The sequence below is a fragment of the Coregonus clupeaformis genome, chromosome 29 (assembly GCF_020615455.1).
Source record: "Coregonus clupeaformis isolate EN_2021a chromosome 29, ASM2061545v1, whole genome shotgun sequence".
Classification (NCBI taxonomy): Eukaryota; Metazoa; Chordata; class Actinopteri; order Salmoniformes; family Salmonidae; genus Coregonus; species Coregonus clupeaformis.
Genome location: NC_059220.1, coordinates 14,159,796 through 14,177,628, shown reverse-complemented (window position 1 = coordinate 14,177,628; position 17,833 = coordinate 14,159,796). Strand labels below are relative to the sequence as shown.

Below are 17,833 nucleotides of genomic sequence, written 5' to 3'. Positions count from 1 at the left end.
GATACATATTATATATAGTGGTGGATAGTGGATACATATTATATATAGTGGAGGATAGTGGATACATATTATATATAGTGGTGGATAGTGGATACATATTATATATAGTGGTGGATAGTGGATACATATTATATATAGTGGAGGATAGTGGACACATTATATATAGTGGTGGATACATATTATATATAGTGGTGGATAGTGGACATATTATATATAGTGGTGGATACACATTATATATAGTGGTGGATAGTGGACATATTATATATAGTGGTGGATAGTGGATACATATTATATATAGTGGTGGATAGTGGATAAATATTATATATAGCGGAGGATAGTGGATACATATTATATATAGTGGAGGATAGTGGATAAATATTATATATAGTGGTGGATAGTGGATAAATATTATATATAGTGGTGGATAGTGGATACATATTATATATAGTGGTGGATAGTGGATACATATTATATATAGTGGTGGATAGTGGACACATTATATATAGTGGTGGATAGTGGACATATTATATATAGTGGTGGATATTTATATTATATACAGTGCATTCGGAAAGTATTCAGACCCCTTGACTTTTTCCACTTTGTTACGTTACAATTCTAAAATGAATTAAATTGTTTTTTCCCGCCTCATCAATCTACACACAATACCCCATAATGACAAAGCAAAAACAGGTTTTTAGAAATTTCTGCACATAATTTTTTTTTTTACATTTACATAAGTATTCAGATCCTTTACTTAGTACATTGTTGAAGCACCTTTGGCAACGATTACAGCCTTGAGTCTTCTTGGGTATGACGCTACAAGCTTGGCACACCTGCATTTAGGGAGTTTCTCCCATTCCCGTTGTGGACTACAGGAAAAAAAAGAGGACTGAGCACGCCCCCATTCTCATCGACGGGGCTATAGCGGAACAGGTTGAGAGCTTCAAGTTCCTTGGTGTCCACATCACCAACAAACTATCATGGTCCAAACACACCAAGACAGTCGTGAAGAGGGCACGAAGGCTTATTCCCCCTCAGGAGACTGAAAATATTTGGCATGTGTCCTCAGATCCTCAAAAGGTTCTACAGCTGCACCATCGAGAGCATCCTGACTGGTTGCATCACCGCCTGGTATGGCAACTGCTCGGCCTCCGACCACAATGCACTACAGAGGGTAGTGCGTAGGGCCAGGACATCACTGGGGCCAAGCTTCCTGCCATCCAGGACCTCTATACCAGGTGGTGTCAGATGAAGGCCCTAAAAATTGTCAAAGACTCCAGCCACCCTAGTCATAGACTGTTCTCTCTGCTACCACACGGAAAGTAGTACCGGAGTGCCAAGTCTAGGTCCAAAAGGCTTCTTAACAGCTTCTACCCCCAAGCCATAAGACTCCCAGACTATTTGCACTGCCCCTCCACCCCACCCCATCCCCCTCTTTTACGCTGCTGCTACTGTTTATTATTTATGCATAGTCACTTTAACTCTACCCACATGTACATATTACCTCGACTAGCCGGTGCCCCCGCACATTGACTCTGTACCGGTACCCCCTGTATATAGCCTCCCTACTGTTCTTTTATTTTACTGTTGCTCTTTAGTTATTTGCTTATATTTTTAACTTATCTATTTTTTACTCAATACTTAATTTTTTTATTCTTTTTTTATTTTTTATTTTAAAAACTGCATTGTTGGTTAAGGGCTTGTAAGTAAGCATTTCACTGTAATGTTTACACCTGTTGTATTCGGCGCATGTGGCAAATAAAATTTTATTTTATTTGATTCTTCTCTGCAGATCCTCTCAAGCTGTTAGGTTGGATGGGGAGTGTCGCTGCACAGCTATTTTTAGGTCTCTCCAGAGATGTTCGATCGGGTTCAAGTCCGGGCTCTGGCTGGGCCACTCAAGGACATTCAGAGACTTGTCCCGAAGCCACAACTGCGTTGTCTTGGCTGTGTGCTTAGGGTCGTTGTCCTGTTGGAAGGTGAACCTTCACCCAAGTCTGAGGACATGAGCGCTCTGGAGCAGGTTTTCATCAAGGATCTCTCTGTACTTTGCTCCGTTCATCTTTGCCTCGATCCTGACTAGTCTCCCAGTCCCTGCCGCTGAAAAACATCCCCACAGCATGATGCTGCTACCACCATGCTTCACCGTAGGGATGGTGCCAGGTTTCCTCCAGATGTGACGCTTGGCATTCAGGCCAAAGAGTTCAATCTTGGTTTCATCAGACCAGAGAATCTTGTTTCTCATGGTCTGAGAGTCCTTTAGGTGTCTTTTGGCCAACTCCAAGCGGGCTGTCATGTGCCTTTTACTGAGGAGTGGCTTCCGTCTGGCCACTCTACCATAAAGGCCTGATTTGTGTTGTGCTGCAGAGATGGTTGTCCTTTTAGAAGGTTCTCCCATCTCCACAGAGCCCCTCTGAAGCTCTGTCAGAGTGACCATCGGGTTCTTGGTCACCAACCTCACCTTAGTGACTGCCATGTCACATCTCTGTAGACCTAACTGACAGCTTGACCTCCGCTCACACAACAACGCGCTAAGCTAGCTTTGGTTTTTGTCGATCCTCTCTCTGTGTCCGTCTGTGTGTGTCTGTCTGTGTGTGTATAACGTTGTGGTGCATATGTGTTTGCAAAGGAGGGTTTCATCAAAGGCTTAATACGCATTTGCTGTTAGGCCTCATTCTCATAAATCAGCTCAAACCGATACAGCACTGACAGTAAGGACATAGGCAGGAAGGAATCTCTGTGTGTGTGTGTGTGTGTGTGTGTGTGTGTATGTGTGTGTGTTGGCAGGGCTACAGTAAATGCAAGACTGCAGCAGGCAGCATTCTAAGACTTGATTTGCTAATGAGAAGTGACCTGGTTTTGCAGATGCCTAACAGCGAGAGGAAGCACAGACCATGTATTCGTCCCAAATGGCAACATATTCCCTATGTAGTGCACTACTTTTGACCAGGGCCCATAGGCCTTTGGTCTAAAGTAGTGCACTATAAAGGGAATAGGGTACTATTTGGGACAAATCCTTTGCATCCATCCAGTTAGTTAGTGTGTACGCTAGACAGACTCTTATCCAACCAACCAAGCCTTTTCCTCTGTAGGAAACCAGTCACTCACTGACCAAGGCCAAGATGCAGACTAACATCAGAGTTAAAAAAAATCTGTTCTATTTAACAAGCCACTTCAATAAAGGCATTATATTAAAGCCATATTATGAAGAATTGCCTTGGTCCTGCTTGTTTTTGTTTTGTAAGATCCATTTCATGCTCAGTACCAAAGGCCTCCTCCTAATACACTGCAACCATGATTGACCACTTTACAAAGGGGGAAAATAATTATAATAAAAAATGCTGGCAGATTTGTTTAGATCTCGACGTTCAACTTTAAATATCTATGAGCAGGGAGAGCAGCACGAGATTCACAGGCAGGCATACTGCTGCATTATTCATGAGTTTAGCAGACACCCTTAGCGATAGATAATTACCGCTACTCACAGCTTACACATTAGCCATGTATGCAGCTGGCTATTTACTGAAGACGTTTCCTTTTTAACGTTGGCATTCTCGAGGATAGAAAAAACACCTTCCCACTGGAAATGCTGTGGGAACTGTGTGTGATTTGTATATAGTGTGTGTTTGTATTAATGTATCTGCACCACTATACCAGTGTGTTTGTGTCCTACTATGTGTTATTAGTGAGAGTGAGTGAGTGAGAGAAAGAGAGAGAGAGGTGTGGAGGGAGGGAGGGAGGATAGGTGTAGGTAAAGATATACAGGTTGACATTAAAGAGACACTGTGTTGCATCATCTATTAACTCCTTTCTTCAGCAGCAGCCTCTTCTCTTCATCTCCTCACTGGTTTTTAAGTGCTTTCATCCATTTTCCACATGAAAAATCCACCTTGCCCTTTAACAGTGGGTCTGTCCCAAATGGCACCCTATTCAATATAGTGCACTACTTTAGACCAGAGCCCTATGGGCCCTTGTCAAAAGTAGTGCACTATATAGGAAATAGGGTGTCATTTGGGACACAGCCCGTGTTTCCCAGGCAGACTGTGGTATGGATGGGTCCCCCCAGGAGAACCAGACAGCACAAAGGGGGTGCTTGAGGAGGATTTATTAGATCAAGCCACTTTCTCATCGACCAAGACACCATAAGTTCAGTATAACCTCCATGAGAGATGAATAATGCATTTATGGGCATTGGGCAATGGCAAAAGGAGCGTTGAGTTTTTTTTCTTAAGCGTGTCACATAGATGTGTACTGTGATAGGTAGAGCAGCCATGTGTCTGTTAACATTACTGTGAGCCCTAATCCTGTCAGTGGTGTGCAACCCAAATTGTGTGGTTGTGAGATGAGCTCTAAGCATGCTGGGATAGTCATAATGTCAGTATGGGGCGGGGTTAAGAGAGGGAGGAGGCTATGATCCATCTTCAGGTCTGATTGAAACACAGCCAGCACACACACACTGGCACACGCACACACACAAAATCACATGCACACTCCGACAGAGCTTTACAACCACACCCCTACCAGGAGCTTACAGAGCATTACTTCCATATCAACACCTATAACTAGCTACTCACACACGCTACTGCTCTAACCTACAGGGGAGCTAGCCGGCAGGTAACAAACTATGGCTAACTAGATCAAAGCACAGCAGCTATGGACATTAGAAGCCATTGGGCCTGCTGAGTCCAATCACTTTTCCACTGGCAGGCTTGAGGCTTGTAGACCAGCCAACCTTGAAGTAGAGTACCACTGACAGCACACGTGTGACATCCACACTGCTCAAATCATAGGAAAATGCACATTTTTTAGCCTAATAATGATGTTGGCAGAAGACTGCCTCAGTAGGAATGGTAGGAATGGTAACTATTGACTGTTAATGTTATGAGTACTTGGTAATTGGCTGTTCTTCAGTAGCTAACTAGAAATACATTTAAATGTACAACTGATTATTATCACATCATTAGCAGCCTACTGTTAACATACAGCTAAGTGAAGAGGACATATCAAGAACTGATTAATGAACATACTAATCTTTAACAGTCTAACATAACTTTCTGTGAAGGAAGGCATTAGCGGAACAGCTCTCTCTGCCATGTCTGTTTCCATCCACGCAGCGACGCACACTGAACTACCGCAACACCGCACGTTTCCTTGCTCATCAATGCGCTCACGCCTACTACCGTTGCGGAGATCAAAGCATGTGCGGGCAATAAAGTGTTCTCGCTTAGTTGACTAAACGCTGTAGCTAACTACCTTTGTCGTAATCATAGTGGTTATGTGCTTTATTAACACATACAATTATGGAAAATGTATTTGGCAAACATTTCATTCTCCATTTTCCCTTTTTCCTCACACATCAGTGGTATCAATGGACAAAGTAGAGAGCTGCCATCCTGCTGGAGGGCAGAGATCTAGAGATATTTCCTCCTCACTCTAGTACTCTGATTGGCTCAGCTTGAACTTCAGACGGTTGAGTCAAAAACCACAATGTGCCAACTACAAGCCTATTTTTGTGTATTTTATGGTCGTTTTTTGTACCAGCGTACTTTGACCTCAAATTGTGTAGATGGTACGCAAAATGCATGCAGGTTGGCAGGTCTGGGCTTGGCATCTTAGCTTTGAGCTGCAAGTCAACCTGAGTCTCTATGGTAATACAAGGGCATTGTTCTCTCTGGGGGGGATTGTAAGCCAAACACAGTGCTATTCTAGGGCAGAGAGGAGTGGAGGAATACCTACTATGTGTTCTGAGACAAACGGACCCTTGGATTGGAAGAAATAGTGACAGTGGAGAGAGGGAAGAGTGACAGTGGAGAGAGGGAAGAGTGACAGTGGAGAGGGAGAAGAGTGACAGTGGAGAGGGAGAAGAGTGACAGTGGAGAGGGAGAAGAGTGACAGTGGAGAGGGAGAAGAGTGACAGTGGAGAGAGGGAAGAGTGACAGTGGAGAGAGGGAAGAGTGACAGTCAAATCAAATCACATTTTATTGGCCACATGCGCCGAATACAACAGGTGCAGACATTACAGTGAAATGCTTACTTACAGCCCTTAACCAACAGTGCATTTCTTTTTAATAAAAAAGTTGAATCAAACAAAAAAGTGTTGAGAAAAAAAGAGCAGAAGTCAAATAAAATAACAGTAGGGAGGCTATATATACAGGGGGGTACCGGTGCAGAGTCAATGTGCGGGGGCACCGGCTAGTTGGAGTAGTTGAAGAACTGTTAGAATTATGTACTAAAGAACAGCTGTTGAAGGTTGCTGAACACTACAAGGTTGAAATTAGTGATAAACGCCTAAAAAATTCTAATAGGTTAATATTGAAGGCCAATTTGATGGAGAGGGTATTCTGAGGTTACCACTGGGGGCAGCTTCTGCTGGGGACATCAACGTTTCTCCCGATATGTTACAAATGACCGCCTCCATCGAGTTATCATAGTGAAGTTTGAACAGCAGAAGGAACTGCTTTGTTACAGGCTGGAGAGCATGAACAAGTTAAAATGGATACATGAACAAGCGAAAATGGAGCATGATCGTGGTGGAAAAATATGAAAGGCGAATTGGAATTTAAACAGGATATGCGGAGCGCAAGCAAATCAAGCTGCAACAAGAGCGACTAGAGTTGGTTAGGGGAAGGAAAGCTCTCAGGGGAGAGTTTGCCTTGGGAAGGGGATCCAGAGTTACCTAGGGCGACCCTCTTTTGGTCGTAATCCACGACACATTTGATATTGTTGGGAATTTACGGTTGTTGCCTCAGTTTAATGAAAAGGACCCGGAGGACATTCTTTTCGTGTTTGAGCTAACATCGCTTTCAGGAGTTGGCCTGATTCTGATCGCACTTTGATGTTGCAGTGTGCTGACTGGTAAAGCGCGAGAAGCATGATTCAGCTCTTAGTGTAGCAGACAGTGTGATAGAGAAGGTAAACGTGTGTTACAGAGTTATGAATTGGTCCCTGAGGCTTTCACCGCCAACGCATTTAGGAACTTTAAAAAGGGATGACCAGCAGACCTATGTTGAGTTTGCGCGAGACATTATCTTACAGTTCAATCAGCTGGTGTTCCCCTTCAGTTATGACTTTCCTGAAGGGCTGTGTGATCTGGATTATGTTAGAACAATTTAAGGACACAATCCCCGGATCGTATAGGATTTACACAATAACGAACGAAACAAATAAAGACTGTCGCTGAAGCTGCGGTTTTTGCAGATGAATATGCGTTGACTTACACAATTTACTTACAGAACCCCCGTATTCGGAGTGAGTGTGGTTGTTAGAGATTTGGGCCCTCGCCGAGAGATACTTCGGTTCCCGGGCAGAGTTTCATTCAACTGGGGTTGAGCCTGGATACCCGCGGTAAAACTGACTTTGGTCAAGAGTGTCAATACTGTCGAGAATTAGGTTGGAAAAATGAATGTCCGATTCCTAGTTAGGGGTAAACAGTACGGTGCTTATGGTGAATCGAGGCCTATAGCGTTAGGCAGCGCTGTTCCTCATCAGTTCACTCTGACGCACTGTCCATGCCCAGAGCTATGTGAAGGGCCATCTTGATCCTAGTATTGACCTTGTTGTTACGGAGGGTTTAGGTGTTATGGTAGGAAGTGCAAGAACCTAGCCTGTAAAGATCCTAAGAGATACAGGTGCCTCTGAATCATTTGTGCTGGAATCTGTGTTACCCTTCTCTGCGGAGACTGATTCGGGAATAGTGTTCTAATTAGGGGAATAGGTTTGGAACACTTGTCGTCTCATTGCATAAACTGATGTTGTGATTGTGGACTGCGTGAAAGGTGAGGATTGCTGAGGGGTTTCTCTTCGCCGTTATTGAGGGTGTTGGACGTGATCCCTTGGAAATAACTTTGCTGGGGAGCGTGTGTGGCCTATTTGACGCATCTTTAGCGGTTTTCTACTAAGCCTTCAATTGTAGGGATTCCTGATGAGAGTGCGCAGAATTTCCCAGAGGTGTTTTCAAGTGAGCTGACGCTTTATGATCCCTGATGATTGGTCACGGGAACTGGCTAACGAGAATACCATTAAAAGAAGTCTGTTACTGCTTTCCTGATATCATCCGTAGATCCCGCCTCCGATTTAATCGAGGCGCAACGGGCTGGGACCCTACATTAGAAGAGCGTGCCGGGACCAAATTGTGCTGTAGAACAGTTGGGGAGATGTCGCACACAGGGCTATTTTCTCTTTCAAGAGGAGGTCCCGATGAGGAAGTGGATGTCTCATGGTAGTTGTTTTCTGGGAGGCGACATTAGTCAGGCAGTGGTACCAGCTAGGCTTCGAGTTGGTGCAAGTGACAACTTCTCACAACGATAACGCGGGGCATATGGGTGTGAGAAAAACCCTACAATCGACACACACATTACTTACTTTTTTGGCCAAGATTAAAGAGGGATGTTTCTGATTTCATCAAAACTGTCACACTGCTCACTGAACTGGTAAACCTAATCAGCTATTGAGCCGGTACCACTGTTCCCTATGGTCCTGTACTCAGTAAACCTTTGAGTATTTTATTACTGACTGTGTTGGTCCCTCTGCCTGCGCTTCTAGAAAGGGTAGTAACTATTTGTTGACTGTGATGTGTCAGACCACCAGGCGTTTGCCCTCCACCCTCTCCGAAGGTCTATCACGACATATAAGGCTGCGCTAAAAGCTTTGACTCAGTTTCTCTCACTGTTTGGAATCCCTAAGGTCATTCAAAGTGATCAAGGATCCAATTTCACCTCTAACTCTTTTGGACAGGTTCTCCAACAACTCCATATTAAAACACATACTTGTAGCGCTTATCATGCCCAAAGTCAAGGAGCACTGGAACGCTTCCACTCGAACACTTAAGTCTTTTTAGAGAGCTTATTGTACTGGGAGATGGATAAGGATTGCGCGGAGGAGGGTGCCTTGGTTACTGTGGGCTGCTAGGAGGTTTCACAGAGACACGGTGGTTTTGAGCCCAAACGACCTCAGTGTTTGGACACATCGGGTGCGTGCTTTTTATCTGTTCTCCAGGATGACTGGGAAGTCTCCGAGCCTCCCTCAGTCCCTGTTATCACATGTGGGGTGATTTTCGAGACGCTTGTATGCCGCTTGGTGAAAAGCTAAAGAGGAGCCACCATCTTCACAGGACAGGATGAAGTGAGTATATTGATCGCCGAGCCGACTTCTCATCACTTTAGGTCCAGTGATCAGGTTCTGGCTCTGCTGCTAATTGCTTGGTTCTCCTTTTCAAGCCAAGTTTCAAGGTATATACAGCGAGGCGCCAGCACACCGAGCAAAATTATCTAGTTGCCACTCCAGAACGGGAGGAAAGCACACTCAACTGGTGCCATGAAATTTGTTAAAACCCTATTATGCACGCTCCTCTGAGACTGAAGCCAGGGGGAGCTCTACAGAGGACGCTAAGGCTGTTCTTTTGGCTGATATTGTTTATTCCTGAGTTCTGGTCATGCTAGGTCTGTGCAGGAGCAGGAGGGATGTTTCTGGTCCCGACGTATTGCATACTGCAGGGTAGATTGAAAAATTCAGAGACACTGGAGATTGTAGATAGCCTTCTTTACTCATCTACCTGTTGGATGAGCGGAAAGAGAGGGCTGGTTTGATTCGAGATTTCCAGGGTTGTTTTCGGATGACACCACACGCACAAAACTTTTAATAGGAACATGATATTGACATTGGAGATGTCTGACCCCATTCGGTCAATCGTGTTCTATGAGTTTCTTCAGAGAAACTGCGCTATCTGGATGCTGGATGGCTAGTGTACATGCTGGAGAGTAAAATAGCAGATCCTTCTTTCTCCAGATGGGCTTCTCCCTAGTTCGGGTTGTAAATCTGGATGGAACAAATAGATTTTGTAATCGACCACCGTATGAGGTAAACGATGACACTGGGCCGGATTCATTTCTCTTTCGGATGGAGGGATTGCCAAGCCGGCAAGCAGCTACGCCAGGAGCAAATTTGACCTTGTTAAAGGGAAGGTATTGGCAGGTGCCACTGGGATGAGTAGGGCACGTGAAATCTCTGCCTTTATTACACCTTTGGTCTGTACTGGACTGGGTTATGAGTTTCGGGACTGCGAATGCGCCTGCCAATCTTTCAGCTTATTTATGAACAGGGTTGTTCTGGTCTGGCCGCTGCGGCTGTTTATCTGGACGAAGGTAGTGATATATGCAGATGCTTGGGAGGGAGCATCTGTCCCGTATTCAGGCCTTCCAGAGCTCGACATCTGCTGCGGGTCGCTCTACGATGAATTTGGCTGAATGTGAGTTTGCTCAGTGCGACTAGTTGTGTACCTTGAAAAGGTGGTTAGAGGCAGGGGTGACGTGGCGCCTGTTCATGAATACTGATGTGACCGACCATTGTTTGATTTTTTGTCATGTTCTTATCTTTCCCTGTTTGTCCCCCCTAGTCTTGTGTAATTTTCTTTTCCTCTTAAAGGCTGCTTCCAGTGTAAAGGTTGTTGAGGTCTGAGAGAGGAGGATGATGGGTAGGGGGCAAGTGGAGGGTTGAACACGTACAATTTGTCGGTTTGGGACGCAGGGGCTGGTACGCTGGTCCGGGGTCCTTGTTGGTCCCGGTCTTATGGGGTGGGAGGTGCTTTACTCCCACTCTGTCTGCCGTATTCTCTTGTTCTTGTTTCCTTGAAGGATGTGCAGTGGGGCGGAGGTTGGGAGTGGTCAGGGCTACATGGGAAACACTGGGCCGGTGGTGTCCCAGGATAAATGGACCTCTCTCCATATCTCACTAGGGAGACTCTCTCCAGGGGGCAGTTACTTTGATCTGGGTTGTGGATATTTTGAGCCTTTTGGGTTGTTTTTGCTTTGGCACTTTTTCAACACTTTTCCATATTGACATTTATGCATGCAAACACTCACGCACACTACTGATTACTGATTACACAGACACCATTGTTATTTGATTTAGTTTTTACTTTAATTAATAAATATATACTTTGAGTACTCCTTGTCCCCACGTGTCTCCTCTTTTTGTTGGCTGAACTTGATGCCGGTCGGAAGTAGTTGAAGTAATATGTACATGTGGGTAGAGTTAAAGTGACTATGCATAAATAATAAACAGAGTAGCAGCAGCGTAAAAGAGGGGGAGGGGAATGGAGGTGGGAGGGCAGTGCAAATAGTCCGGGTAGCCATGATTAGCTGTTCAGGAGTCTTATGGCTTGGGGGTAGAAGCTGTTGAGAAGTCTTTTGGACCTAGACTTGGCACTCCGGTACCGCTTGCCGTGCAGTAGCAGAGAGAACAGTCTATGACTAGGGTGGCTGGAGTCTTTGACAATTTTGAGGGCCTTCCTCTGACAGTGGAGAGAGGAAAGAGTGACAGTGGAGAGAGGGAAGAGTGACAGTGGAGAGGGTGAAGAGTGACAGTGGAGAGGGGGAAGAGTGACAGTGGAGAGAGGGAAGAGTGACAGTGGAGAGGGGGAAGAGTGACAGTGGAGAGAGGGTAGGGTGACAGGGAGTAGCAACACACACAGTGGGTTAGGGATGAATTCATTACCAGCCTGGATGTCAGTGTAGGATTATTCCACACACACGCTCTCACTCTCTCTCACCCGTTTTTGAAGTGGATGACATGTGCCCTCTGAAGTCCAGTCTCCAGGAAGTATCCCAGCTCCTGCTCCTGGGCCCCTGAACCTGGCTTTGGACTGCGGTTCTGCATCCCCGCACTGAGGGCCTGAAACACACAAACAGAGGCTGGAGCATTGGAGCCACCTCTTGCAACACACAGCAGTCAACATACTGGTCTAGTGTTCACATTCTGCATCAACAATAGACTAGTACACTGTATAGGCCTACACATATGCAAATCAGCCAAACGTTTTAATTCAGAAACCACAATATTGTACTTCCAAAACCAGAGCGATAATCAGAGAGATAAGAAAACACAACCAAGATAACATCAGATAATAATAGAACTAGATGAAAGAGATAAGAGGAGAGAGGACGGGAAAGATTGAAGAACCATGGCTGCTACCCTCTTCTCCGCATCCCCCTCTCCTCTCCCTCCTCTCCCTCCTAACCCTCTCCTCCCCTCCTCTCCCTCTCCTCCCCCTCTCCTCACCCTCCTAACCCTCTCCATCAGTCCGACCAGAAGGTCCCCATTGTGTTCCCACTCTCCTCTCTCCGTCTGTCAAAAATATGAGATCATTTCATCCAGCAGCAGGTAGTCAGTGTCATCACAAGTACCTTATGCTGCCTGCCTGGCACATGATACACTGAGAGAGATAGATACCTGGATGTAGTGCTGTTGCCCCATTAATCTCATGGGTATTGTATCAGTGTCTCTCTGTATGCTGTATGGAATCAGTTGCCGGGTCAGTTACAGTGGGGCAGCTCTCTCATGCCCCACTCTGACCCCTATCAACACTATCATCTCCAGACGTGGTGTTCTGGATGTGTGGGTGGGCTGGTAATGTAGGTTGGGAAGGGAAAGGTGTGTGCGTGTGTTGGAAGTGGGGAGGGAGCTATTTGGGGAAGTGCCGCTCCAATGTGAATCAGTTGCACTAGATTAGACTAACAGCTGATACAGAAGAAAGAAAATGCAGGGGGGAAAGCCTGTGGCTATTTGGGGGAGTGAATCGATGGCACTAGATTAGTTTCAATATTGAATTCAAATAGCACATAAAGTTATGACATTTTGGAGCAACAACACAGCTCTATCCGGAGGCTTGGTAACTAAGATGACACCATGAGCCCAAAATGGGCCAAATGAGTCAAGCCTGCATCACTGCTCTTCAACTAAGGACACAGACTAAAAACCACTTAAGGAAGGACACTTCAGGATAGATCCACAAAATAGCAGGTCTGAACACCATTCACTATCTCTACACTGTGAACACCATAACTCAGAGTAGTCACACCAAAGGCCTCAGAGCCAGAATAGCATCAGACAGGCTCCACACTGGGGATGGGAGAGTATTCTTGAGTGAGTCCCCACATGCTAGCATACATATGCATTCAGACTGACTAGGTAGCAGGGCTGCTGAAATGAAACAAATATAAAAAAGGTCACTACACTGTTCTGCAACCCCACTGAGAGGGGCCAGGAAAGACTCCGTGATGGAGAGAGCAGAAAAAGAGAGAGGGGAAGGAAGAAAGAAAGAATGAAAGAAAGAGCGAGCGAGAGAGTGTGAGAGAGAGAGAGAGAGAGAGAGAGAGAGAGAGAGAGAGAGAGAGAGAGAGAGAGAGAGAGAGAGAGATGGAAAGAAGAGAGAGAGAGAGAGAGATGGAAAGAACCGAGAGAGAGAGAGAGATGGAAAGAACCGAGAGAGAGAGAAACAGAGAGCAGACAGAAAGAGAGAGAAAATAAAATGCAAGGGAAAAACCTGTTGTCAGAACAAATCAGAGTGGAGAAAAAAGTTGCTGATTGAAACAGCAGCCAAGGTCAGAAACAGGAACATCAAACCCTGGGCCAGTCTGTCAGTGCTGCATTGATCTGCTGATGGACCTGGCCCCCTTCCACCACTACGGTACTAATAGTACAGACACCAGCATTACAGATGGGGTATAGGCCTACTGCACTGTCTAATACACTAGCACACAGGCAGGACCAACTCCCAAACATTAGCTGATGTGTGGTGAGCATTCTGGCACACAATGGTTGCCTCTTTGAGCACTGGAAAAGCCCTTTATAAATCTAATCAATGAATTAATTAGTTAGTTAATTACAGGCAAATCCAATCCACTTATTGGGGAAACCAAGGAAGGATAGCGATTCATTAAAAGGGCAGGTTGCATGATATATTTCCACAAATCTAACAATGTAGATTGATGATATTCCATCTGAACGGTCTTTATGCAGAAGTTTCTAGAAAATGTTGGTAACACTTCATTTTAAGGGGTCCTTATTACAGTGTATTTACGTAATTACACTGTAACAAGTATTGTAATGAATTGTTATAATTCATAGTTACACTGTAATAACAACATGTAACTGGTGGTAACTGCAGTCTGTAATTACAGGGGTGTAACAACGGATACTTGTTACCATGCTTGTTACAAATGTTAAAAAGTTTCTGATAGCATCCCAACGCACCATATTTCAGCCTTTACAAACCACGTGATACAGCTGAAGTCCACAGGGGCCAGTATGGAAAATGTATGCACTAACTGTAAGTCGCTCTGGATAAGAGCGTCTGCTAAATGACTAAAATGTAAATGTAAAATGTAAGTCGGAAGTTTACATACACTTAGGTTGGAGTCATTAAAACTTGTTTTTCAACCACTCCACAAATGTATTGTTAACAAACTATAGTTTTGGCAAGTCGGTTAGGACATCTACTTTGTGCATGACACAAGTAATTTTACCAACAATTGTTTACAGACAGATTATTTCACTTATAATTCACTGTATCACAATTCCAGTGGGTCAGAAGTTTACATACACTAAGTTGACTGTGCCTTCAAACAGCTTGGAAAATTCCAGAAAATGATGTCATGACTTTAGAAGCTTCTGATAGGCTAATTGACATCATTTGAGTCAATTGGAGGTGTACCTGTGGATATATTTCAAGGCCTACCTTCAAACTCAGTGCCGCTTGACATCATGGAAAAATCAAAAGAAATCAGTCAAGACCTCAGAAAAAGAATTGTAGACCTCCACAAGTCTGGTTCATCCTTGGGAGCAATCAATTTCCAAACGCCTGAAGGTACCACGTTCATCTGTACAAACAATAGTTACGCAAGTATAAACACCATGGGACCACGCAGCCGTCATACCGCTCAGGAAGGAGACTCCTAGAGATGAACGTACTTCAATCAATCCCAGAACAACATCAAAGGACCTTGTGAAGATGCTGGAGGAAACAGATACAAAAGTATCTTTATCCACAGTAAAAACGAGTCCTATATCGACATAACCTGAAAGGCCGCTCAGCAAGGAAGAAGCCACTGCTCCAAAACCACCATAAAAAAGCCAGACTACGTTTGCAACTGCACATGGGGACAAAGATTGTACTTTTTGGAGAAATGTCCTCTGGTCTGATGAAACAAAAATAGAACCGTTTGGCCATAATGACCATCGTTATGTTTGGAGGAAAAAGGGGAACGCTTGCAAGCCGAAGAACACCATCCCAACCGTGAAGCACGGGGGTGGTAGCATCATGCTGTGGGGGTGCTTCGCTGCAGGAGGGACTGGTGCACTTCACAAAGTAGATGGCATCATGAGGAAGGAAGATTATGTGGATATATTGAAGCAACATCTCAAGACATCATTCAGGAAGTTAAAGCTTGGTCGCAAATGGGTCTTCCAAATGATCAATGACCCCAAGCATACTTCCAAAGTTGTGGCAAAATGGCTTAAGGACAACAAGGTCAAGGTATTGGAGTGGCCATCACAGCCCTGACCTCAATCCTATAGAAAATGTGTGGGCAGAACTGAAAAAGCGTGTGCGAGCAAGGAGGCCTACAAACCTGACTCAGTTACACCAGCTCTGTCAGGAGGAATGGGCCAAAATTCACCCATTCACTTGTGGAAGGCTACCCGAAACGTTTGACCCAAGTTAAACAATTTAAAGACAATGCTACCAAATACTAATTGAGTGTATGTAAACTTCTGACCCACTGGGAATGTGATGAAAGAAATAAAAGCTGAAATAAATCATTCTCTCTACTATTATTCTGACATTTCACATTCTTAAAATAAAGTGGTGATCCTAACTGACCTAAGACAGGGACTTTTTACTAGGATTAAATGTCAGGAATTGTGAAAAACTGAGTTTAAATGTATTTGGCTAAGGTGTATGTAAACTTCCGACTTCAACTGTATGTATAATCTCTAGGAACTCTACTTACCAGATGAAAAGTGAAATGTGACCCTCGCTATCAAATAAACGTCTGAATCCAACTGTTGTCTGAACAGCACCATATTCCTGTGGAGTTAGACAGCGGGCTGCCATTAGACCACGCACTTCACGCAAGACGTCCAACCACAAAATCTACCACTGTCTACACAGCAGGAATATGGTGCGGTTCGGACAAAAGTTGGACTCAGACTGTTATTTGATAGCGAGGTCACATTTCACTTTACATCTGGTAAATAGAGTTCCTAGAGATTATCCATATGCCTTTGTTGACAGGAAACCTTTTTTGGGTGAAGCCGGCTATTTGTTGTAGGGTTATTTTCTGTCGCTCGCCACCAGAACGATAAACAACTCAGGGAGTCCAACCAATACACAGACTTCCGATATTGTGTCCCAAAGCTAAGTCAGAGACAGCGTTGTCGATTTCCATTGTTACTTGTAACGTTAAAAAGGGAAGAAAAAGACAATCGCCATTTTTCTATAGGCTACTCACCATACTATAGGCTACAGATGAGTCACCCCTAGAATAGTTATTTTTATGTTATTGCGTAGGTACAATATCTTTGTTTAATCTAATTAATACAATTATTAATCTATCAATACTTATTATTTTCACTTGGTAATGAGTAACAAGTAACTATATAGAAATTGCTCATAGGTAACTGTAAAGTTACACCTCACTTTAAATAGCTAAATCCTGGGTAAGAACTAGCGCCAACCTTATGCAGATATTTATGCAGATATTATTACAGCTATGTACTCTGTAGTGTACTAATGTGTTTATCCTCTCACTTGGATGGAGATTTCTGAAACTGATGATTAGATTGTCAGAATGGGTAAAGTACTTTCTAGGTACACAATAATTACAAGTAAGTACACCTCAAGATACACTTCATTTTAACAAGCTAAATCCTGTGTAACACCTAGTAAATTACATTGTACTTACGCAGATATTACATGTACTCTGTGGTGTACTAATGTGTTTATCCTCCCACTTGGATGGCAAGGAGGTTCAGGTTGTCATAATGGGTAACGTATACATTAATTACAAGTTATTTTTTTATTATAATCTGGGATGACACCCATATGGTAGACCCCAGTCAGTGAGGTTGACGTACACTATATATACAAAAGTATGTGGACACCCCTTCATATTAGTGGATTCGGCTATTTCAGCCACACCCGTTGCTGACCGGTGTATAAAATCGAGGACACAGCAATGCAATTTCCATAGACATACATTGGCAATAGAATGACCTTACTGAAGAGCTCAGTTACTTTCAGCGTGGCACCGTCATAGGATGCCACCTTTCCAACAAGTCAGTTTTTCTGCCCTGCTAGCGCTGCCCAGGTAAATTGTAAGTGCTGTTATTGTGAAGTGGAAACGTCTAGGAGTGGGACCACTGAGTCTGCAACACTCACTACCGAGTTCCAAACTACCTCTGGAAGCAACGTCAGCACAATAACTGTTTGTCGGGAGCTTCTTGAAATGGGTTTCCATGGCCGAGCAGCCGCACACAAGCCTAAGATCACCATGCACAATGCCAAGCGTCGGCTGGAGTGGTGTAAAGCTCGCCGCCATTGGATTCTGGAGCAGTGGAAACGCGTTCTCTAGAGTGATGAATCACGCTTCACCATCTGGCAGTCCGACGTATGAATCTGGGTTTGGCGGATGCCAGGAGAATGCTACCTGTCCCAATGCATAGTGCCAACTGTAAAGTTTGGTGGAGGAGGAATAATGGTCTGGGGCTGTTAATCATGGTTCAGGCGAGGCCCCTTAGTTCCAGTGAAGGAAATCTTAACGCTACAGCATACAATGACATTCTAGACGATTCTGCCCCTGTGCACAAAGCGAGGTCCATACAGAAATGGTTTGTCGAGATCGGTGTGGAAGAACTTGACTGGCCTGCACAGAGCCCTGACCTCAACCCCATGGAACACCTTTGGGATGAATTGGAACGCCGACTGCGAGCCAGGCCTAATCTCCCAATATTACTGCCCGACCTCACTAATGCTCTTGTGGCTGAATGGAAGCAAATC

General features: G+C 44.4%; 1 protein-coding gene across 3 annotated transcripts in view; it reads right to left on the bottom strand.

The window, feature by feature from the left end:
* The window catches only part of LOC121544750 (tetratricopeptide repeat protein 7B), a 94,276-nt gene that overhangs the window by 65,362 nt on the left and 11,081 nt on the right, over positions 1-17,833 (bottom strand). For all 3 annotated transcript variants that reach the window (XM_041854869.2, XM_045209110.1, XM_045209111.1), the window contains one exon: positions 11,546-11,667. In XM_041854869.2, coding sequence (XP_041710803.1) covers positions 11,546-11,667 — 122 coding nt within the window. The remainder of the gene's footprint in view (positions 1-11,545; positions 11,668-17,833) is intronic.